Source organism: Rhinopithecus roxellana, chromosome 5 (assembly GCF_007565055.1).
Source record: "Rhinopithecus roxellana isolate Shanxi Qingling chromosome 5, ASM756505v1, whole genome shotgun sequence".
NCBI lineage: Eukaryota > Metazoa > Chordata > Mammalia > Primates > Cercopithecidae > Rhinopithecus > Rhinopithecus roxellana.
Window position 1 is genome coordinate 104,339,807 of NC_044553.1, and position 25,619 is coordinate 104,365,425.

Consider the following 25,619-nt stretch of genomic DNA (forward strand, 5'->3'; position numbering starts at 1 on the left):
CCAGTCATAAAGAGGCTAAGAGATTTTCCCCCACCCGCACTGCATCCCCCCTGTTTGGATGAACGGAGGCAAGATGGCGCACTTCCGGGTTCTTCATCCCCCCGCCCCCAACTTTTCCCGCGCGCGCGAAAATCCAGCCGGCGACCCGGGAAGGTGAAGACCAACTAGGCATGCGCCAGGTGATGTCAATCTGAAGAGACCAAGATTTACCTGGTCGCACCTGCGGAACGCCCCCGGACACGCCCGTGCCCCGCCTATCGCCCTCCCACTCCTAGAAAAGCCGCTCCGGAGGATCGCCACGCGCGGACTTCCCAGCTTCCCCACTGCGGTTGATTCCTCACTGCGGTCGGAACTGTTGGAGAGAGCTGTACGGGTGACTCTGGGGGCCCCTTTTGTCGGGGGGGGGCCAACAGACCTCTCCCTACCCACCTTCTTCCCTTGAAGCTAGGTGACCAAAATAAACTTGCAGTTTTGCTCCTACCCCTTGCCTAGTCGCTGGTTCTTTTGTACCCGCTCTGGTGGTCTTAGACAAACAAAACAGTTGGTGCCGAAACCCGGGAGGAGACCCCTCCTCAGGCCTCTAAGGGTTGAGGAACCTCCTCCTGCTCCCACGCGGCAGACGGACCAGGACCTGAGACCCGCTTCCCTCACTCCCACGGCCTCTCTGGGGTAAGTGCCCTTGTCTCCTCTTTACCTCCCTCGGCCAGAAATCCTGCGCAGGTCCGGGGTCCATTTGGAGCCACCAAGTGGCTCGGGAGCCACCACGTGGCTCGGGAGACCCGTTCAGGACGGAGACGTCCGCCTGAAGGTAATCTCCACTTAGGCTTCAAGAGCCTCTCGTCTGTCTCTGCTGGTTCCAAAGGACGCTTTGAAGCCAGGCAGGGATCCATTCCCATGTCCATTGGGTCCATTGTGTCGGTAAAGAGGAAACAAATGGGAAACCCCCAGTCCAAATTTCCAAAGAGCACCCCCTTAGGGTGCCTCCTAGCCAATTTAAAAACCTTACAGCTTGAACAAGACCTTAGGAGGAAGCGGTTAATTTTCCTTTCCACTGTGGCGTGATCGACCTCAGCAATTTCTGCCAGCGGCTAGGCAAGTGGTCTGAAATTAATTACGTACAAGGCTTTTGGGCCTTAAGCTCTCGTCCCTATACTCCTCCTTCTCTCCCTGCTCTCTCCACCCCCTCCCTTCCTCCCCAGACTCCTCCTTCCTCCTCCTTACCTACTAGTAATCCACTCAGTCCCGTGCTTCCTTCGGGGCCCCCAACTGGCTGTCTTGAGTCTCCTGTCTCTGCACACACCCGCTCTAAGTGCCCTGCTGATGCCTCCACTCCTGCCCCACACCCTCCTACAGTGTTAGCGCCTTTGCGAGAGGTGGCTGGGGCAGAGGGGGTAGTCAGAGTACATGTCCCTTTTTCATTGGCCGATCTTTCCAAAATTGAAAAGCGTTTAGGGGATTTCTCAGCTAATCCCACGGTCTACATAAAGGAATTTAGATACCTTTGTCAGGCCTATGACTTAACTTGGCATGACCTCCAGGTTATCCTAACCTCCACCCTAAACCCTGAGGAGCAAGAGCGCATCCTAGCGGCCGCCAGGCAGCACGCCAACCAACTACATTTAACTGACGCCACCATCCCACTAGGGGAGCAAGCAGTCCCCTCGGCAGACCCGGACTGGAACTATCAAGCAAACCAGCCTGGGCGCCGTAGGCGAGACATAATGGTTCAGTGTTTGTTGGCTGGTATGCAAACAGCCTCAAACAAAACTGTAAATTTTAACAAATTAAAAGAAATTATTCAAAATCCAGAAGAAAATCCAGCCGCATTCTTAAATAGGCTGACTGAGGTTCTAACCCAATATACCCGGTTAGATCCGGCCTCCCCTACAGGGGCCACCATTTTGGCGTCTTATTTCATTTCTCAATCAGCTCCTGACATTCGTAAGAAACTTCAGAAGGTAGAGGATGGTCCTCAGGCACCAATACAAGACCTGGTTAAATTAGCCTTTAAGGTCTATAACTCCAGAGAGGAGACGGCTGAGGCAGTGCGACAGGCACGCCTCAAACAGAAGGCCCAGCTCCTAGCAGCGGCTTTACAGCCCAATTGTAACCCCAGACCAGAGAGCACATACTCCGCAGACTCCAAGGCTACAAAAGGAGCCTGCTATAAGTGCGGCAAGGCGGGACACTATGCCAACAGGTGTCCGCAAGGTCCCCGAGCCCCAACGCAGCCTTGCTATAAGTGCAAGGCGTCAGGACATTGGGCCAGTGAATGTCCTAAGCCTCGTCCACCAGCAACCCCCTGCCCTGCTTGCCAGCAGGGAGGACACTGGAAGTCTGATTGCCCCACCCTGAGAACAGGTGCTGCGTCTCCACGTGACCCCCTTTCCCAGGATCCTGGGAGCTCCTTCCAGCTCCTACATCTGGACGATGACGACAACTGAAGGTGCCGAGACTCGGGGACCCCCATCACCCTCGCCGAGCCGCGGGTAACTCTCCTGGTAGCGGGTAAGACAATTAATTTTTTAATCAACAGCGAGGCTACCTATTCTGTTTTGCCGTCCTTCTCTGGACCTAGCCTTCCATCCAATATCTCTGTAGTAGGAGTAAGCGGAAAGCCATCCACTCCACAAAAACTCCACTCCTTAATTGCTGCCTGGCCAACAACTACTTTGCGCACTCGTTCCTCATTATACCCTCATGCCCTACCCCCTTACTACGCCGAGACATCCTGAGCACCTTAAAGGCCTCCATATACATTCCCACCAACTCATCCACTCCCCTTCAACCCCCTCATGACCTGTTGCTCATGCTTTGTGCAAGTGCACAGGCTCCTCCTATGTCGCCCCCACCCCCCATCTTCCCTATTTCTGTACACCCTCAAGTGTGGGACACTTCCACCCCGGTCATAGCTGCTCACCACCCACCAGTTCTCGTCAAGCTCAAAGATCCCACTCGTTTCCCAAACCGCCCCCAATTCTCTCTCTCTCCGACACATCTACAAGGTTTAAAGCCAATTATCACGCGACTACTTAGCCAACATATTCTTGTCCGCACACATTCCCCCTGTAACACTCCAATACTTCCAGTTAAAAAGGCAGATGGAACGTATAGGTTAGTACAGCATCTTCGGCTAGTCAATGAAGCCACCCGTCCCACGCACCCTGTAGTTCCCAACCCTTACACCCTTCTGTCCCATATCCCCACCAATTCTACTTATTTTACTGTGCTAGACCTTAAGGATGCTTTCTTTACCATACCCCTACACACAGACTACCAGTTCCTTTTTGCTTTCACATGGGAGGACCCAGACACACATACCTCCACTCAACTGATGTGGACAGTCCTCCCACAAGGGTTCCGGGACAGCCCCCATTTCTTTGGTCAGGCCTTAGCAAAAGACCTTGCCTCCTGCCCTCTCACTAATAGCAAAGTTCTGCAGTATGTAGATGATCTCTTAATCTGTAGCCCTACCAAACAAGACTCTCTTCTAGACACTGCAACTCTCCTCAACCATTTAGGCTCATTAGGTTATAGAGTATCTAAACACAAGGCCCAAATTTCGTGCCAAACCATCATATACTTAGGAATTGAAATCACCCCAACAACCCGGTCACTAACTACCGACCGCATGGCCCTAATACGTAACCTTCTTCCCCCTCAAGATGCAAAAGAAATTCAATCCTTCCTAGGTCTAATAGGTTTCTTCAGACATTGGATCCCCAATTTTGGAATCCTAGCCAAACCTTTATATGCCGCAGTTAAAGAAACCCCACATGGGCCTTTGTCCAACCCCAAGTTAATCTCGACTCATTTCACCCGCTTAAAAGCTTGCCTTCTCTCACAACCCACTCTCTCACTGCCTGATTTCCAGCGTCCCTTCCAACTCTTTACAGATGAAAGGCAGAAAGTGGCAGTTGGTCTCTTAGCCCAGCCTGTCGGTAACACCCACCGTCCTGTGGCCTATCTATCCAAACAGCTAGACCCAACTGTACAAGGCTGGCAACCCTGTCTGTGTGCGCTAGCAGCAGCAGCCTGCCTGACCCAGGAAGCAAAAAAAGCTCATTAGAGGTAGTAATCTAACAGTCCTCTCCACACACCGTCTTCAGGATCTCATCTCTCATAAAAGTATTAGCCACTTAACTCCATCCCGGCTCCAACTTTTCCATCTCTTATTCATAGAAGACCCCACTGTTACTTTAGAAGTTTGCTCCTCTCTAAATCCAGCCACTTTACTGCCAGGCTCTCTTAAACCATCCCATACTAAACATTCTTGTCCTGAGGTTCTGGAGGCTCAGCCCCCCAGCCACCTACACTTGCATGACCAGCCCCTTCAGAATGCACAACTAACCCTATTTGTGGATGGCAGCTCCTTTATCAACCCTCAAGGAAACAGACAGGCAGGATATGCAGTAGTTACCTCTTCCACAGTTTTAGAGGCAAAACCCCTACCACAAGGGACCACATCACAGCAGGCAGAACTCACTGCGCTAACCAAGGCACTCCTACTATCAAAAGGAAAAACAGTAAACATATACACAGATTCTAAATATGCTTTTCTAATCGCACACACTCATTCAGTCATCTGGAAAGAGAGAGGGTTTTTAACCACCAGCGGTACCCCTATTATTAACAAAAACCAAATACTCAAACTACTAGATGCACTGTCGGCACCTTCCAAGGTAGCCATTATACATTGTAAAGGGCACCAAACTTCATCTAACCTGGTAGCAGCTGGCAACAATTTCGCTGATGTCACTGCCAAGTCAGCCGCCGGATTTTCCACTCCTAAGCCTCCTTCTGCCTGTTTTCTCTCCCCCCAGTATGCCCCTAATTACACTCAGGAAGAAAAGGCTAAGCTATTACAAAATCCAACAGCCAAACTAGCTACAGGTGACTGGATCTATATTGATAACGAACTAGTTATTCCTGAAACACAACTCCATACCATTCTAACAGACATACATAATTCTTTACATATAGGACCCAAAGCCTTATATGATTTCCTAAATCCCCTCCTCCACTGTCCAACACTACAAAAACACTTACTTACAATCAACCAGCAGTGCTCTACCTGTCTAAAGGCAAATCCTCAAGGTGCATTGCGTAATCCCCATCCCAGCCATCAACTCAGAGGACACCAACCAGGTGAAGATTGGCAAATTGATTTCACACATATGCCACGACATAAAAAATTCAAATACCTCTTAACCCTTGTGGACACCTTTTCCGGGTGGATCGAGGCCTATCCTACCACAGGAGAAACCGCTAACATTGTTGCCTCTATACTCACTGAACATATTATTCCTAGGTTTGGCCTCCCGGTCACTCTTCAATCTGACAATGGTCCAGCATTCATCTCTAAGGTAGTCCAACAGGTGGCAGCCCTCCTACACATCACCTGGAAACTCCACATCCCTTATAGGCCTCAGTCTTCTGGTAAGGTAGAAAAGGCTAACGGACTCATCAAACAGCAGCTCACCAAACTCTCAATCGAAACCCGGCAGTCGTGGGTAACTCTCCTTCCCTTAGCCCTGACCCGGCTGCGGGCAGCACCTCGAAGCCCAACAGGCCTCAGTCCGTTCGAATTAGTCTACGGACGGCCTCTAACCCTCCAACAAATACCTTCCCTGCCAGCCCCTTTGGCGAACTACCTCCCATATCTCACTCTTCTCAGACAACTCCTAAGACAACACGCTGAGTTAGCACACCCTCCTCCAACGGATGCCTACAACCCACATCTCTCCCTCAGTCCTGGGGACCAAGTATACATAAAAGATATCCAAGCCAAAGACTTACAGCCCAAGTGGAAAGGCCCATACATTGTCCTCCTGTCTACACATACGGCAGCAAAACTCCTAGGACACACGCATTGGATTCATATTTCCCAGCTAAAAAGGGCCCCCACTGGGAACAATCAGTGGACATCAGTTCAACTTTCCCCCACTCGCCTCAAACTTACAAAACTTTCTTAACTAGTTCATGCTTCCTGATCCCTGGCGCTTAGCTCGCTTTCTCACCCTCCTCTACATAAACCTATCAGACTTTCAATATATAACCCCAGACCCATATCTACCTCCAGACAATAGTCCAGAGCAGTGGTTCTCCCGTCTCCTAACCTTCATCGAACATCTCCACTGCCCAATCCTTCCTTTCTGTTATTCAACTCCAAATTCATCCTGAGGTAATCATACTCAGGCACCCAATGGAGGCCAAAACGGCCCCCATTGAAGGCTATTTCTCGTGCAACTGCCCAATCCTTCCTTTCTGTTATTCAACTCCAAATTCATCCTGAGGTAATCATACTCAGGCACCCAATGGAGGCCAAAACGGCCCCCATTGAAGGCTATTTCTCGTGCAACTGCCCAATCCTTCCTTTCTGTTATTCAACTCCAAATTCATCCTGAGGTAATTATACTCAGGCACCCAATGGAGGCCAAAACGGCCCCCATTGAAGGCTATTTCTCGTGCAACTGCCCAATCCTTCCTTTCTGTTATTCAACTCCAAATTCATCCTGAGGTAATTATACTCAGGCACCCAATGGAGGCCAAAACAGCCCCCATTGAAGGCTATTTCTCGTGCAACTGATCTCTCTCTCTAAAACTCTTAACCATACAGCCACTAACTGATCCCTCTATGTCCCCGTGTCCTTGGTCCCCAGTCTAACTCTATACAGCCAGGCAGAAGTAGCAGAGCTTTTCCAGCAACTTTCCATGCCACTACGCCACTCCCGTCAAAACTGGCTGTTTTTCCGCCCTCTAGTTATTGAAATCAGCTGAAAGCCTGGCCTCCCTGCAGCGCCGAACTACCTCAATAGCCTAAGTAGCTGCCCAAAACAGGCAAGCCCTAGGCTTGTTTACAGCTGAGAAAGGAGGCATTTGTCTCTTCCTTAGAGAAGAGTGCTGCTATTATGTTAGCAAGTCAGGCCTAGCAGACACTAACATTCAAACCCTCAAATGCTTCCATACCTCGTTCCTATACTAATACTGTGCTTTATTTTATTCTTCATCCGTACGTCCAAATGCCAACCATGGGCCCCGACCTTAACAGCGCCCCTTAACAGCAGGAAGTAGCCAGACAGACCACGGCGCCCCTTTATCACTATTATCAATAAAAGGTTGGACTGTTTGGATGAACGGAGGCAAGATGGCGCACTTCCGGGTTCTTCATCCCCCCCCCCCCAACTTTTCCCGCGCGCGCGAAAATCCAGCCGGCGACCCGGGAAGGTGCAGACCAACTAGGCATGCGCCAGGTGATGTCAATCTGAAGAGACCAAGATTTACCTGGTCGCACCTGCGGAACGCCCCCGGACACGCCCGTGCCCCGCCTATCGCCCTCCCACTCCTAGAAAAGCCGCTCCGGAGGATCGCCACGCGCGGACTTCCCAGCTTCCCCACTGCGGTTGATTCCTCACTGCGGTCGGAACTGTTGGAACTCCGTCCGAGAGCTGTACGGGTGACTCTGGGGGCCCCTTTTGTCGGGGGGGGGGCCAACAGACCTCTCCCTACCCACCTTCTTCCCTTGAAGCTAGGTGACCAAAATAAACTTGCAGTTTTGCTCCTACCCCTTGCCTAGTCGCTGGTTCTTTTGTACCCGCTCTGGTGGTCTTAGAAAAACAAAACACCCCCGACAGTGGAGACTTCAGTAACCAGAGGGAAACACTGCCCCTCTGCAGCACAAGAATACCACTGCCCAAAAATTATCCTCCTAGCTTAAAATTTAGAAAGATTTTTCCACAATCAAGTAGGTATTAAGAGGTCCAAGGAGAAACCACCCACCTTGTTTCTTGACAAATAACTAGCCTGCTAGGTAAATGAAACAAAAAAACATGAATTTTTTAATAAAATGAATATGTAAAAATATTGACAAATATGTAAAATATATGGAAAGGAAAGTAGTGTCTTCAAAAGGTAGAGGAAGTATTTACATGTGGAAAGAATTTACTACAGATGGTAAGAATAGTGGCCCCCAAAGATGTTCATGTTCTCACCTTCAGAACCTTTGGTAGGATACCTTACATGGTGAAAGGGACTTTGCAGACATGCTTAAGATTAAGGGTCCACTTGAAATGGGGAGGTCATCCTGCACTATTCAGTTAGGGCCAATCTAATCACAACATGATTAAAAACAGAGACCCTTTCCTGGCTGCAGAGAACCATTGCTGGCCCCTAAGACCTCAGTCTTCCCTTGCTGGCTTTGAAGACTGAGAAAAGCATCATCAGCCAAGGAATGCAGGTGGCCTCTAGAATCTGGAAAAGGAAAGGAAACGCATTCTCCCCACAAATCCTCCAGAAGGAACGCAACCCCGAAACCCGGGTCTTTGCCCAGTGAGATTCGTGTCAAACTTCTAACCTAAAAAGCTGTACAATTTTTTTTTTTTTAAAAAAGGACCTGTTCCTGTTGAAGCTACTACATTTTTAATAATTTGTTACTGAAGCAATAGACAACTAATATACAAGGGAACAAGAATGTCCTAAAGTAAGTACAAATCCTGACATATGAATAGGAGTAGACTAAAACCTATTTGTACTCTACTGAAATAGTTGAATTGCAAGGAAAAAGAAAAAGAGACAAGAAAAGAAAAGATTACCAGATAATTCCGCGGCCTTTCACTAGCCTCAGGGACACCTGAAAATTTGACCTTGAGTCATATTCTCCTTAAAACTGAGAACCAAAATCATTTACCCACACATAGCTTACCGTCTACATTAACATGACTTTATTATTCCCCAACCTTAATCAGTATAACTTTACTGCTCTGGGAAGACAGAAATTACAAATAAATATATTTTTCATTTCAGGAATATCCCATCAACTCTTCAATAGAAAGCATCAACCCATCTTTGAGCCAAGATTCTTTGAATCCCTCTTCTCACCTCTTTTCAAAATCCTTGCCTTACAGTGTCCACCATGTCCACCAATCTTAAACCATTACTTCATGATCCTTACCCAATCCTAATCAATCCCCCCTACATTAAATAAATATCTGCCTTTAAGCCAGGCTTTAAGGTATCAGTAAATATCCCCACCTTGCCCTCTGCTCTTTGAGACACTAGTAAGATTCTGTCCCATTCTTTCTCCTTTAGTAAATTTGTTTCCTACTACTGCTGGAATCACCACAAATTTTGTAGGTTAAGACAACACAAATTTATTATCTTATGGTTCTGAAGGCCAGTAGTCTAAAATGGGTCCCACTGGGCAAAATTCAAGGTGTCACCCGGGCTGCATTCCTTTTGGAAGCTCTATACAATATCTCTTCCTGTGCCTTTTCTAGCTTCTAGAGGTCACCTGCATTCCTTCACTCATGGTACCTCCCTCCACCTTCAAAGCCAAAAATTGCATCACTGACTTCTACTTCCATTAAGTCCCATCTTTTTCTCTGGCTCTGATTCTTTTATCTCATTCTTTTACTTATAAGGACCTTTGTGATTACCCTGCACCCAATCTGATAATCAAGGATAATCTCCCCATCTCAAACTCTCTAATCACATCTTCAAAGTACCCTTACAATGTAAAGCAACATCTTCACAGGATTGGGATATGGAATTTTGGAGGTCCATTATTCTGCCTACCATGCTAACATGAGCAATAAACCCAACTGTGTCTTAGAAACAGGTTGTTCTTGTGATGTTCCAGAGAGCCAGGACTTGACACAATCCTAAGTAAAGGAATTATAAGAAGCATGTTTATACAAGATTCAAGATAAATGAGAATCCAACAGAGGCCCATGTATCTAACCAAATCTTTGTACTTAATTGTTATGATTGTCCATCAAGGAACGAGGATCAGGTATTGATGAGACGCACCTGCGTTGCAGATTGGGAAGGAGCCACATACCCCTGAGAATACAAGATGACTAACTACACATACACAAGCACACACATACAACCTAGACAACTAGTTAAGCATGAAATCTGAAGGAAGCCCAAGGCTGATAGTATTCCTAGGCTGAGACAGTTATGTTCCACTCAACCTAATCTCTCATGACTATATAATTCCATAGAGAGGAGTTACTAGGACAAAGTAAGCTATACCTGGGAGTCCAAAGACTCTCACTAAGCCCTTTCTATGTGTGCTGTTTTGTTGTCCTCTCTGTATTCTTTCTTATGGATAGTAAATTTAGTTCTGGATAAAGCCTAATCTGTGTGTTTGATTGCCAATCTTAACTCACTGCTCATTGTTGCATAGAATGACACTTGTACCCTATACTGAAGATTATTTTTAAACATGTATGTGTCTCTGTGTGTGTGTGTGTGTGTGTGTGTGTGTGTGTTTATGTGTGAGTATAAATAAATCCATTGTACATATATATATACAAAAAAATCATTCTTGGCTCATATTTCTTCTGCAATACTACATGCTAGAGGAAATGAGTTCTGCTTAAAGCTTGAAAGTAGAAGGGATTATAATCTAATAAACCTATATCCAACCAAGTTTTTGCTCATCAGCAAATATAGCATACATGCTCAACCATACAGGAGCTCAGACAAAATATCACCTTATCTTTATTGAAAATAAGGACTTGGCCCAGGTGCAGTGGTTCACACCTGTAATCCCAGCACTCTGGGAGGCCGAGGTGGGTGGATTGCTTGAGCTCAGGAGTTCAAGACCAGCCTGAGTAACATGGCGAGACCCCATCTCTACTAAAAATACATAAAAATTGACGGGCGTGGTGGTGCACACCTGTGGTCCCAGTTACTTGGGAGGCTGAGGTGGGAGGATCACTTGAGCCTGGGAGGTCAAGGCTGCAGTGAGCCTAGATCAAGTCACTGCACTCCATCCTGGGTGACAGAGCAAGATCCTGTCTTAAAAAAAGAAAAAAAAAGAAAAGAAGGACTTGAAGACACACTTCAGCTGCCCCCAAATCAAACAGAAAAGCAATATAAAAAGACTATAATAAAATCCAGTTAAACAAGCTTACATCTAAATGACTATATAAAAATATGGTTACTATATTAATATAAACATTAAAAAATCATTCTTTAGGGAGACAATACACATTATAAAATTTTGATGTCATCACCTAGCTCTAAAATGAACTTTAAAAGAGATGTACAAGGGAGGAAAAAGGTGAAACAAAATGTTAATGTTTTCAACTTACATATAGAAATATTATTTAATTCTTGAAAATTGAAAGGTAGTACTTAGTATTGTGCCAAATGCAAACTCTCTAGAACATCACTAGAACAATGGGTCTCTAAAACAGAGTTGAGTTTATTGCTTATGTTGGTGTGGTAGGCAGAATAATGGCCCTCCAAAGATGCCCATATTCTAATCCCTCCAACCTGTGAAGATGTTATTTTACATAGCAAAGGAACTTTGAAGATGTGATTAGGAAATTTAAGATGGGGGGACTATCCCAGATCATCAGGTTGGGTGCAGGGTAATGACAAAGGTCTTTATAAGTGAAAGAAGGAGATAAGAAGTCAGAGTCAAAGAACGAGATGGGATGTAATGGAAAAAGAGGTAAGAGGCATGCCATTTTTGGCTTTGAAGGTGGAAGGAGGTACCATGAGCCAAGGAATGCAGGAAATCTGGGTTTACATTCTGGTTGCGTGGATTCTGAAAAAACTGATGTAAATTTTTTATTTAACCTCACTGTGACTCAGTTTTCTCATCTTTAAAAGGCACATAAAAATATCATTACCTATCTCATGCAGTGGTTGCTATAATTTAGTCGTATAATGTATGTGAAGAGCATCTGTTATGTAGGAAACAATAAATGTTAGCTGTTATTGTTAATGGAGAAGTATAAGTTCAAATATATTATTTTTAAGCAGTAAAAAGAAAGCAATAGTAAAATTATAAACTCTGAGGGTGAAAAAAATAAAAGAAATGATGGTCCATATTGCTTAAGAAAAAAGAAAGACAACAGCAGTGAAGCATGGAAAATAGCATGAAACCAAAATGATAAGTAACAGTAAAAACTGTTTAAGTATAAACAGGCTAATCAGCCTTAATAATGACAAAAACTTGGATTACTTTTTAAAATCCCACAGCATGTTGTATGTAAGAGGTACTTTTAAAGAGAAAGGAAAAAAAATTATGTGTAGGAGAAATGCTCTTATATTATCTCTTTATTTTGTTTGCCTCTGTTCAAACATTTTAAAGGAGAAATATTGAAACTAAAAGCATAAGCAAACATAAATTAAGGCAGGCATGGCAATAGTAATATACAACAAAGCCATATTCAAGATCAAGTGCATTACATGGGATTTTAAAATCTTATTTTCATAAAGGGCAAAATTCACAATGAACATATAAAACTCATAAATCTTAAGAATCAAATAATATGGGATTAGAATATATAATACCAAAAACAGCAGAAAGAGAAAAAAATTATTCTCAGAGTGGGAGATTTTAAGATAGCACCCGGGTCTTGAATAAATCAACTGCATAAAAATAATAATATAAGGTATTTGAACAATATTGTTTTTGTAGACATATGTCAAATTTTGTCTTTCCAGAGAAAAAATTTTTCTCAAATATTCATGGAACTGTAGCAATAATTAATCATATATAGAGCTATTAAAAACTCATTAGATTCTTCCCCCAAAAAAGCAGAAATTATACAAATCACATTTTCTGAAAATTAAATGAAATTAGACTTAAATAAAAACGGTTTTCAAAACAGCAAAAATAAAATAACCACTAGAGAATAGAAAATACCCTCTTAAAAGAAGCTTACTGGAAAAAAATTCATAGGTTATAAAAATCAATATTAAATTATTAACTAAAGCCCTGATATAAGAAGTAGACATCTGGGTATCCCAGGAGAGATGGCACAGAAGAATGGAAATGTCTCCATCAGAATATCAGTCATGTTTCTAAGTCATCCTGGAAAAGGAAAATTCCAGCTCCTTAGTTAACAAGGCATGGATAGTGCTGGATTCAGATTATAGTCTCTGTGATCATAAACAAATTACTTTTAAGATTTTTATAAACATTTGAGTGAAAGCTGCTCTCAGTATTCTTTATTACCAAAATCCAGACTAAATGTAACTTGCCTCACAATTACTATCAAGATTCCAAGGCTCTAAAGCCAGAAAGGGAAACTTGGTTGTAGCATTTCCCAAAATATATCCCTTAGTGTGTTAGTAAGTGCTGTGGTGTGAACAAGGAGATGGAGGAGGCAGGAAATTCATAGCCAAAGTGCTTAGAAAATGTTAAGTTAAAGAAAATGAAAATATTTCCGTGGATGCAAGATTTCTCAGATTCTTTAATATTTCAATATGCATTGTGAAATGTTAGAAGAAAAACTAGCACAAGTGCTTCATAAATTTAGATGATCATTAAACTTTTCTTCTCTAAACATCTCAAGAGACTGAAGTGCTACACACTAGGTTTTGGGAAACACTGTCTTGCTGAATTATTTCTATGAGCTTGCGCTCTCTCTCTCTCTCTCTCTCTTATTAAATCTGTTTGTTACATTTTATTGTGGCCACATGGGTCCTTGCCAATGGTGAAGCTTTCCCAACAAAAGGCCAAACATAAACTCAGACACCTATAGTCAATTGATTTTTGACAGAGGTGCCAAAAACACGCAATGGGGAAAGGACAGTTTCTTCAATAAATGGTGTTGGGAAAACTAAATATCCACATGTGGAAGAATGAGAATTGATCCCTCATAAGAATCAACTAAACCTAAGCATAAGACCTGAAACTGTAAAGTTATGAGACAAAAACATAAGGAAAAAGCTTCATGACATTAGTTTGGGAAGTGATTTCTTAAATATGACCCCAATAGCACAGACAAACAAAGCAAAAATAGACAGTAGGATTCCACCAAACTAAAAGGCTTTCGCATAGCAAAGGAAACAATTCACAGAGCAAAGAGACAACCCACAAACTGGGAGAAAATATTTGCAAATCATACATCAGATAAGGGGCTAATATCCAAAATATACAAGGAACACAAACTACACAGTAACAAGAAAACAAACAACCCTATAAAAATGGGCAAATGGCCTAAATAGGCATTTCTGAAAAGAAGATATACAAATGGACAACAGATACACACACAAAAAAATAATGTTCAACATCTCTCATCATCAGAGACATGCAAAATAAAACCACATGAGATACCACTTCACACTTGTTAGACTGGTTATTATCAAAAAGATGAATGACAACAAGTGCTGGTGAGGATCTGGAACCCTGAACACCACTGCTGGGAAAGTAAATCAGCACAGTTATGTTGGAAAACAGTATGAAGTTTCCTCAAAAACTTAAAAATAGAATTACCATACAATCCAGCCATCTCACTTCTGAGTATATCCAAAGGAACTTAAATCAGTACATCAAAGAGATATCTGTCTACACCCCTATGTTCAGTGCAGCATTATTCACGAGAGCCAAGATATGGGAACAACCACAGTGCCCACTGATGGAGTTACACACACATACACACACACACACGTATATTATATATATACACATACACATATACATATATACATACATACACAATGTATTACCATTCAGCCTTAAAAAAACAGGAAATTCTGTCATTTGCAGCAACATGGATGAGCCCGAAGACACATGCCAAGTGAAATGATGGGTGCAGAGAGACAAATACCACATGATCTCACTTATACATGGAATATAAAAAAGTCAAACTTATAGAAGTAGAGAGTAGAATGGTGGTGACCAGAGCCTGGAGGAGTGGAAACAAAGGGGAGGAATGGAGAGATGTTGGAGAAAGCGTACAAAATTTCAATTAGACAAAATGAATAAGGTCTGGTCATCCATTGCATAGTATAGTAATCATAGCTCATAATAATATACTGAATTACTTCAAAATCCCTAAAAGAGTAATTTTAAGTGTTCTCACCACAAAGAAATGATAAATATGTGAGGTGATAGATATGTTTATTAGTCTGGTTTGATCAATCTGCAACATATACATGTATCAACAAATCACATTGTACCCTATAAAATATAAGCAAGTATTATTTGTCAATTAAAAATGAAATAAAACTCATAAATAAAAATAAATAACTAACACAATCTGTTAAAAAAAAAGAAAAGAAAAAGAAAAAAGGGAAAAGGGGCAACAAATAAATGAAAAACAAAAAGCAATAATCATCATTCTGTGATATTACAACTAAGCCATAGCTCTTTGGTGCTTGATATCAAACTTTAAAAAATAATAAAATCTAGATTTTATAAATCAGATATGGGGAAGCAGGTTAGGCAGAAGGTTGGTCTATAGAAGCCACCAAGCACTATCAGCTATGAGAGACAAAAAGTCAAAAAGGTATCATAGGGCACACGAACACTGTCCTTCAAAATAGTGTTGGCTAGACAGGCTCCCAAGCAGCAAATGTGGGAGAAGGCAAAGCCTGAAAGTTTTCTTCTCTCATGAGTTCTCTTTTAATTTGTTATTATTATTACATTTTCCACAATAATATTGCAAATCAACAAATGCCTAATATTCTTTTAGCTTAAGCTCACTGTGTTAGTCCATTCTCATGCTGCTAATAAAGACATGCCTGAGACTGGGTAATCTGTAAAGGAAAGAGGTTTAACGGACTCACAGTTCCACATGGCTGGGGAGGCCTCACAATCATGGCAGAAGGTGAAAGAAGAGCAAAGGCACGTCTTACATGGTGGCAGGCGAGAGGGCATGTACAAGGGAACTCCTCTTTGTAAAACGATCAGATCTCATGAGACTTATTCACTATCACAAGAACAGCATGGGAAAGACCTGCCCCCGTGACTCGATTAATTCCCACGACATGTGAGAATTATGGGAGCTACAATTCAAGATGAGATTTGGGTGAGGACACAGCCAAACCATATCATTCATTTTCTGTAAACTGCAATTTTTCATGGATCCATCTCCCTGCACCCCTCAATGAAATCTCCCTCCTGTTGGACCTGCCATCAGGTCCAGCAAGTATCTAACACTTCTACTTTTAGGGGATTATTTTGGCTTCAGTCATATAAAAGATTGCTAGAAGTAAACCAAGTATAAATTTCTGTTGGATTTCCTTTTGCAAAAATGTTTTTGTCCTGTTATCCTAAAAATGATCTCCCATCTCAGGTCCAGAAAAGTTATGCCTAATAGGATATTGTGGGGATCATTGATGAGAAAAGTAGGACCTCTGAATGCATGTGCCAATTGACTGTGATTACAGCCCTGCGGAAGCCACATGGGTAGGTTTCTTTATAAAAATGTGAATGAGTTCAAGGCAATTGTAGAAACCCCCAGAGAGACTGACTTCTTAAAAGAAAATCCTGTCTGTGAACAATATCAAGCTGATAATCTTAGCCTGCGGCCTCATCCTGTGTCTCTCCACAGGAGTCCTCAGTCTCCCTTTCCTTTATCAACTACTCCCTTAAAACTTCGATAAAAGACTTCCTTGACCTCAGCAGGGTAACCTGCTGATGGCTACTGATAAAGTGAGAAGAACTATGCACTCAAAAACCATTCATTTTCTATTGTTATCCCCTAAACTGCTGCACTCTCTGTTCCCCTAATTTAGAAGAAAGTCCACTCCCAAGGAGATAGCCTATTTTATTTGTCTCCTGCCTAGATCTCAGTTGTTACTTAAACATACTCATCAGAGAATCAAAGACTTCTTATCACAAGACAAGAACAAATAACACATTTAAGCTAAATAAAAGCCACAAGAACATGCTGCTTAACTTAAAAAATGTGAGAAATGATTAGTCTCTACATAACTACTCACAGATTTGTCAATTATAAAGAAAGGATGGTTTTAATATTCTTTGTCCATTAAAAATAAGCAAAGCTATATTATGATAATTTGGAAAAAAGAGTAAGAAAAAAATAATCGTAATCAACTACTCCAAGAAAACCATCAGTATCCTTTGTAATTTTTGAGGAGGGGTCTTTCATTTGTATTTTTTTTTAATTTTAGTATGAATTATGGAATGGGTATCTTCCAATCAGTCCAACAGAGAAAATAATAACACATCATCATAAAAAATAATAAATGCTTTAATGGTTACCATCTAGTATTGCTTACTAGATGTAGACACTTTGCTAAAACTTTCCAATTAGCAACTATTCAACCTTGAAAATAGCCTATGTAGTTCACTGCTTTTTTGTTTCCAATTTTACAGATGAGAAAACCGAGCTAAGAGAAGTTAAATAGCTTGCCTGTGGCTACACAGCAAGGAAACATGACACCTAGACCAAAATCTACGATTGTCTTGACCTCAGAACTTTCTTTCATTGTGCCCAAGACCCTGTATTTAGGGAATTCAGACGTCCTTGTTGTCAAAGACTTTACCATTCACGCACATATTGGCTCCTTCAGAATGGTTTTCTATGCTCACCTCCTCACCATCAATAACCTTTATTGGGGTCTGTCATTTGGCCTATACAAGGATGGATCTCTGTCTACTGATTACCTGACAGTGCTGATTTATGACCTGTTCATTGCATCTTTGATCTGCCACATGTAAGTCAACATCTCCCACTTGACACTTCTTAAACTCTTCATTTATTCTGAGTCTTTTATTAGATACTGTGCATGTGGCATTCTAATTCCTTTTCTTTTCTTTTTCCTTTCTTTTTTCTTTTCTTTTCTTTCTTCTTTCTTCTCTCTCTCTTCCCCCTCCCCCGCCACTCTGTCTCTGGAGATAACAGTATTCACATCTTCCACAGTGGGTATATGTGTCTGGTAAAAATTCTGCTCTATCCTTTAAGATCCTTAAGCTCTCCCAATCCATGGACTCTACTAATGACCACTTTTTTTGTCTCTTGTCATTTCACACAGTTATAAGTTCTCAGTGAGATCCCAATTTTTTACCTCCTAAAATATTCATCAGAAACTCTCTTGGGGCCCCATTTGCAACCAATACTACTGGCTACCTAGGGGCTATTTATAACATAATTCTAATACTTTAACGAGTATTGCTAACACTTTAACAATCATTACAATTACTGATAACTTGATACAACTGATTAAAACAGAGCTTTTTTTGTTTGCTTCAGAATTACAATAGCGTATTTCTTTCTTTTAGCTGTATTTTAATGCTATAATATGAAAAATTATCCAACAGACTTACTGGCAAGCATCTGGAAATATCCATTTGAAAGAACCAAATACTAATTTTCTTATTATAAGAGAATAATAAAATAATAAAATAATTTTCAAATTTTATTATTTATTATTAGTTTATTATAAAGTTTCAAAATTGTATTCACATTGAAAAACATCCAACACACAAGTCCTTTGCTATAAAAATGTCTGTAATTATTAAATGTAATCCATATTATAAGAGTCTTGCAAATTATGAATTCCACATGGAAACGTATTTTCTACCCCTCACCATAACCCCAAAGTGACATACAGTTAATTCTCCCTTTGGGGTATCATTCACGTTTAATTTATCACTGATCTGTTGGAAGAAAAACTGTTTCTCCTCAGGACATGTCCAAAAATAAAAATGACTAGTGTGCATTACAGAATGTACTCATTCTGTCCATGATGGGAGGAAGAGTTTTTTTAAGAGAAGTCACAGAGTCAATTACTGTCTTAAACCTAGAGAGGACAAAGACCATGAGTTATTGGAAATGTAAAACCTAAAATTGAGAATACATATTTGTCACTTTCAAGTAACAAAGTGTCTTTCTAACCCTGTTTTGCTCAGTTAGGAGAAATAAGTTATCCCTCTTTCTCATTAACTCTCCACAAACGTTCCCTGGTGGAAGACATTCACAGTCAGCAAGCTCACAAGTAACAATAAAAAGTCATAAGTAGTTATAGCTTATTGTAATTAATAGTAACAGTAGCAGTTATTAATATTGTTAACAGTAACAAGTCAATAAGCATCAATTAACAAGGCCTCTCTTTCCCTCTCAGTGAAACTAAGTGACTGGTGCAGAGAGGGGAGTCCTCTTTTTTGTGTGTTTTTGTTTCCCTTTAAGATGAAATCATCTCCTCATTGACCCCCTACCCAGTGGTTCTTAGAATTATTTACCAGTTGCAAATTTTAGACGTTATATTCTGATCTGAAACTGTGTCCAAAAGGTAAGCAGGCCCAGAGGCACAAGGTAAACAACTAGGTACCATCAAGTCAAGGCCAGGCTGAAAGGGGTACACAATTTGAATCAGCTTGTAGGCACCTAGCAAGAATCCATTGGAGCATCTTGGGGTAAGAATTAGACCATGTTTGGAAAGAGACATTATCCCTCAGGGGAACCACATCCACGGCACCCAGCATTAAAGATATAAACCATGGGTTGGTGATTTGAATTCAAACATTAGAGATGTCTGTATCATCACACAATGATGACTACATGTACTCATAAAACGGCTACCTGTGTTTGTAGCTTATGAATGTAATAGCAAGCAATGACACCGATCTGACCCCGGAGCAGAAATTCGGAATTTCTTCTACACCTTTCTACAGGAGAGTAGAAAGACCACAGGAATACACCTCAAAGGCTGATGTTCTGTCCCTGAATGGCTGTAGCTAAATGTGGGACTTCAGGTCTCAGTTCTTGCATCTATAAATGTTAAGGGTGAATTAGACAACTTCACCCACCCCTTTGCGTTCTAATGTTTTACACAAATGGCCACCAGGACCTTATCAGAGTCCAAGACATTCTAACAAGTGAAAAGAACAGTGTCCTAGATCCATGATCCCTTACCCAATGGGAAAGGCAAACACATAACACATATTTAAAAAGAAATCCCCTTCCCTAGCAGATTCTTTTTGCTTTTGGTTTTTTTCTTTTTTTTTTTTTTTTTTTTTTTTTTTTTTCCAGATAGGGTCTCACTCGGCTGCCCACGATGGAATGCAGTTGTGTGATCCTGGTTCACTGCAGCCTCAACCTCCTGAGCCCAAGTGATCCTCCATCTCAGCCTTCCAAGTAGCTGGGTCTACGGGTGCATGCCCCCAGGCCTGGCTAATTTTTGTATTTTTTGTAGAGATGGGGTTTCACTATGCTGCCCAGACTGGTCTCGAACTCTGGCTCAAGCAATCCTCTCCCCTTGGCCTCCCAAAGTGCTGGGATTACAGGAGTGAGCCACTGCGCCCAGCCCACAGTAGACTTTTCATGTGCAGCGTTTCACAGGCAAGGCCGTAAAAACAACTGTTGAAGGGGGATCATGAATCTTGCCTGTTCTGTGTCCCTAAAGGCAACAAAACATGTTTTATAACAAATGTGGCTTGTTACAGCCTAGCTTGCGATGCACATTACTTGGATTAACTTCTTGAGCTCTCTGAGTGTAATACACAAATACTACTAGTTGTGTATCTTTTGCAATCTGGAAAACAGTAAAAATCTCTCTTTAGGCAAGACAACATATGGAGAAGAGGACAGATGCACTTTCATGAAGCGGTGAGCCAAGTGGTGCAAGATATGCCTTCTCTATGCAAAAATTTCCCATTTATACCTGCACATTCCTTTTGAAGGAAAAGATGTTCTTGGTTATTATCTTTTCCAACTCCTTATCACAGCCTTAAAATGAAAATGCTCATCCTTCAGGCTAAGTAATACATATATAAACACATATGATTATAAATATGCTAATAACATTTTACATTAACACAGAGGATGAAAGTACTTTATAGAAGTTACTGGAGCTCATTTATCCTTAGGATATCCACGAAATGGTAGCAGTAAGGGATAGTTTGCCAGCTTTTTCAAATGACAGAAAACTGCATGGTTTAAGCAGTCCATTTGCTCACAATAGTCTTGTGAACTTTTTGCAGGGCCTTATGGAACACAGGAATGCTAACTGTGAGTCTGCCCTGACTTCTCCTACTCTCCCTCATAAAAAGATTGTGGTTGTCTGTTGCAATGATCTAGTGTTTTCTTATACTTTTCTCTTCCACTCTGGATCCTGCTAGCCACCTCCAGCTCATGGTCATCGGAACCACTGGAGATGCTGGCATGGCTGCTTGCACACAGACTCAGAAGTTTCCCAAGCTCTACCTTCCTGCTTTCTCCATTCCTCTGAATGGCTGAATTTTCTTCAGATTTGCATTTCAGCTTACTTGTATGGTCTTGCTTCCCACACAACTCCAACCTACTTCATACTTAACTTGACTTGTTAAACATAGAGTCTCTCAAGAAATGTCCCCATGTCCTGCCCCAACTTGCAGACCACTTGGGCCTTCGGAATGTCACCAATCAAGGCTCAGCCTTGTTCTCTGTCCAGGGAAGGAGATGGGACACATAGAAAGCCACCAAGTCAGTGACAACAAAACCTGGCTCCCTTAGGAAGGCCGTAGTTTCCCTACACTCTCCTCCGCTCCCAATCAGGATGTCAGGGTCTCCAAAATGTTCTCGGGAAAACATCAGAGAGCCCCTTCAGTCCTGCTGGAGTGATACTGTAAAGAGGAAGTTACCATGAGGGCTGTGTAGGTGTAGGGATAGTGGTAGGCCAGGTAGCAGACATCCTCATTGTGTGGGAAGGTGACAGCAAAGGTGAGGGTATAGTAGCACTTCCCAGATGCTCCGCCTGCAGCAGCTGTACTCTGGCGATAATGATTTCTAAAGAAAGAGGAGGAGAAGAGAATAAGGGAGAGGTGGGAGGGGGGTGCAGGGTCACTTAGAGTCCTAGATGCTATAAATCTCGTGCGTTATATACTGTATTGGCACAATGGCCTTCACTTGAAACATTTCTGCGGGTAAAACTGAGAAAAGGGAAATGTACAAGTGAACTTACCGCCAGTTCATGAGTCAGTTCAGCAACATATAGCCTGGCCCATCTGCCTCCCAATTGTGCCATATATGCTACCAACCTTTCTTTGCTGTCTGAAAACAAGGGCTGTCCTAGTCATTGAGCTAGAAAATCGAGGAAAATGTGAACAGTTCTGTTTTTCCTGGGTTTACATTGGAGATATAAACTTTATCATCCAAATCTGGGTTCCCCCAATCCCTGTCTCTCCCCAGACCACATAGGGTACAACTCCTTCCTTTCCCCTCTACCTGCCACGTAGATTTATCAGCAATCATAGGATATATCGAATTCCAATTCAACATTTAACATATGTTATCTTATGTTATTATTGCAGCAACCTGTCATGTGGATGACGAAACAAAAGCTTAGAAAAGTTAATTTGCCAAAGGGCTGAAAGCGAAATGGTAGATACAGGACTAAGACCCAGATCTCTCTGGCTGCAAAGGCTTTGTTCTTTCCACTGTACAATGCTTTCTTCCCAAAGGAATATATTTGTCACCTCAAATGTGGTTCAGCTTCGTAAGGCTTGAGAGTGCACATTTTCCTTTGTCAAAGATGAAGAACAAGTTTTGATACTTCAGAGAACAGTATCAAAGAAAATTGCACCCAGAAGTCCATTCCGAGCAATATTTTCCCCACACGCTGCCAATTGATGCTCAGACAGCTGCGCAGGCTTTCCTGAGAAATGTTATCATCAAGGCTGCATTATAATGCAAAATACACCCGGACACCAAGAGATGTAATCCCACCTTTGAACATTTACAACGTTGGCTTACTAGTCCATTGTGCTTTTGGGTTTATTGGGGGAAAGGGAAGGGGAAGGGAAGAAATAGTAGGTAATTATTCTTGTGTGTTCTTGAAAAAGATAAAAAACATAGGTTATTCTTTTCTACTTTTTTGCTACCTTCATGCCACTCCCTACCTAAGCAAAAAGCAAGCATGGAAGAAAGAGATAGAAAATCTATTACTTTATTTCTCATGATTTTGTGGCTTTTCAATATTTATACACCTAGGAATGGGACTAAGGGAAGCTGGTAGCCCACTGACTATGGCCTGATACCTTTATCTTGCCTCAGCTTCTGTCAACATGGCAGCCTAGAGCCTTGGTCATGCTAGGGAAAGGAGGGTACCCTGTAACAACGTAAGCCCTAAGTGGCTGTCACACCCAGGTTTTTGGCATTGTATTAATAGAATCCATTTCCTTTGTGCCTACAGAAATAGAAATTTCAAAAGAGTGTCTTCCCACATGGTGTGATATGGATCGCAATGCCTAATTGAGTCTACTCTGCCAGATTGTCCCAAAGTTCTGAAGCTTCTCCAAAAGCTATGATTCTGGTTATTAGAAAGTATGTAAAGAAGCAGATGGTAGCTCAGAAAGCATGCAAGTTACATATGCTCTACCTCTTACTTGCTTTCTGATTTCCCTTGTAAAGGCTCCATGCAAACATACACTCAGTTTACACCTTGCTGAACAAAATGCTAGTCAATTACTCCTCTTTACAGGAAACAGCAGTTGAAATAAAATGAGCCAGGGATAACCAATCAAAGCGTGGAAGAGTGCTTCACTTGTAAGCATATATGTGTGGGTACACACACAGATGTGCACCTATTCATGAATGTAAAGGCAGATGGAAACACGCTCATTGTGCTTCACTGTCCCCAGTTCTTTGCCTACAAACAGTGGAGACAGAGCCTGTATCGTGACTCAAGAATAATAGGTGTCCCTAAGGGCCAGTAGGGTTGGTCTTATTTGGCATGGGCCTTGCTTCTTTTTAGTTTCCCCACTGCACTATTAGTACACCAAAGTCATATCACAAGCACATTTAGCCTATGCAAACTCAACCTCACCACATTCAACCACAGGAGAGACCAAGAAAGACAGAGAAAAAAAAATCCATGTATTTATCTCTATGTTCTTTCCCTCATTCAGACCAAATCTGGACTCCAAGGAAAGAATAGCTGCAGTGAAATGGAAAGAGAAATAAAATGGGCTAATCATTAGCTCTTGAGCTTCCATGGGCTCAAGATTTAAGGGAAGTGTAAGGAATTCAAATGGTAGATTTGATTATGTCAAATCTGCCTTCTCACACCACCAACATATATACACATACACACACTCTCCCTCTCTCTCTCTTTCCTTCACCTAACACACTACCCCCCACAGCTTGGTGATGTTAGATTCTCCTGATCAAGACTAAAGGCTCCCCACCAACAAGCCAGCCTTCTCCAGGATGGTTACACACTGCTGGAATTCCAAAAAATAATATTATTAACGCCTTATTTAGAATGACTTTCAGCTAAAGGAAATTCAGTTACAACCCTCGCCTGGGGTCTAAACTCTGGCTGAACCTAAAGCAAATGTCAGGCATCCCCACTGGAGTCTCCTGGCAGCCCCCTTGTAGCAGGAGTTGTCCAGGAGATGACTCTACTTCCAGCATACCTTCCCCTGCAGAGACCTTTAAACTTTCCCAAGATCATCTTCTTCAAAGCCAAGTGTTTGATAAATCTCTAAAGTGAAACATCTGGCTTGCTACAGTTCAGTTCATCCATGATAAACTGAGATCCCATCAACAAGCTCTTTTCTTTTCCCAGTTATGATGTGGACATATCAAGTGATGTTTGCAAGAACCAATGTTCATCTTTCCTATGTTAAATTGTTCCCATGTTCTTGCTTTATATAGAAAGCCCTTTCCATCTTCCTTATTTAGCTAAGTCTTCTTCATCCTTCAAGATTTAACTCAAGTGTTTCCTCTTTCAGGAAGCCTTCCCTGATAGCCCCTTTATCACTCCTATTCTCATGGCCAATACTTTGTGGCAAGGACCATGCTTATTCATCTGTTTATCTTTATGCTTCCCACATTGCCTGGACATAGCAGCTGTTCAGTTAAAGTTTGTATAATAAGTGGACCCAAGACTCCAGAAGTAATAATTAGGTTGCTCAATGTATTTTATCTCCAATCCTAATGACATCCTTTCAAGGTGGGTATTATTACACACATTCTACAGATGGGAATTAAGGCTCACAGAGGTTAAGTGTCTAGAGCAATTCCACACAACAAGTATAGTAAACAGGATTTAACCCCAGTTGTAGGCTTAGCTCAGAAACTAAATTTTTTTTTATTATATCACCTGCTTGTTAGGAATGGATAAAAAAGGACAAGATGTCTTATGCCCAATGTAGCAAGTAAGAATCTGAAGTTTTTATCTTCATAAATCAGAGCTGCCTATGAACTTACAGTCCAAAATAACAGAAAAAAAAGGAAAATAATCCAGCTGAGAGTTAGTAAGATGATCCACATACTATGACTTTTATATCATTGATATTTGATGCCACTAAGAAGATGTTTTTACTAATTATTTGAAATAATTGCTAGCATTCATTGAACACCTACTATGCACCAGACACTGTTCTAACCTTTACACATGTTTTATCTCACGTCATTTTATCTTCAGAACACTTCTATTAGGTAGATACCATTATTATCCCATTTTAAGATGAAGAATCTGAGGTTGAAAGAAGTTGGTATAATTTGCCCAAGGTCATGCCATTAATGAGTGGGAAGTTTCAGTCAAAGAACTTCCTCTCCTCAATCTGTTCATCTAGATGGAGAAGCAGCCTGGTGAAAATCAGTAGTGATCTTGAAGATTAGCTGGATCCTATTGGTCATCTGGGGTCAAAGATGACCTGGGCTGGGTACATCCAGCAACTTCACAGCTAAAAGGCTTTTTGTTTGCTCTTCTGTTCCCTGAACCATTTCTCTTTGGAAGGATCTGTACTTTTATAATCATAAAGACTTCAATGAAGCAAGGAGCAAGTACACGAAGCCATAGTTATGAACTCAGGTTATTTCCATTTGTACTTAAAAATATGCTGGGAAGTCATTGTTTCTCTTCGGCAGGGTGCATAAAATAAGCAAATGCCATGATAGAGAATGGATTAGATA

At 41.8% G+C, this 25,619-nt stretch overlaps 1 protein-coding gene across 1 annotated transcript in view; it reads right to left on the reverse strand.

Moving 5' to 3' along the window:
- Positions 1–25,619, reverse strand: part of LOC104669579 (cytosolic carboxypeptidase 4) — a 232,417-nt gene that overhangs the window by 1,462 nt on the left and 205,336 nt on the right. The window contains exon 16 of the mRNA XM_030931043.1: positions 21,341–21,485. Coding sequence (XP_030786903.1) covers positions 21,341–21,485 — 145 coding nt within the window. The remainder of the gene's footprint in view (positions 1–21,340; positions 21,486–25,619) is intronic.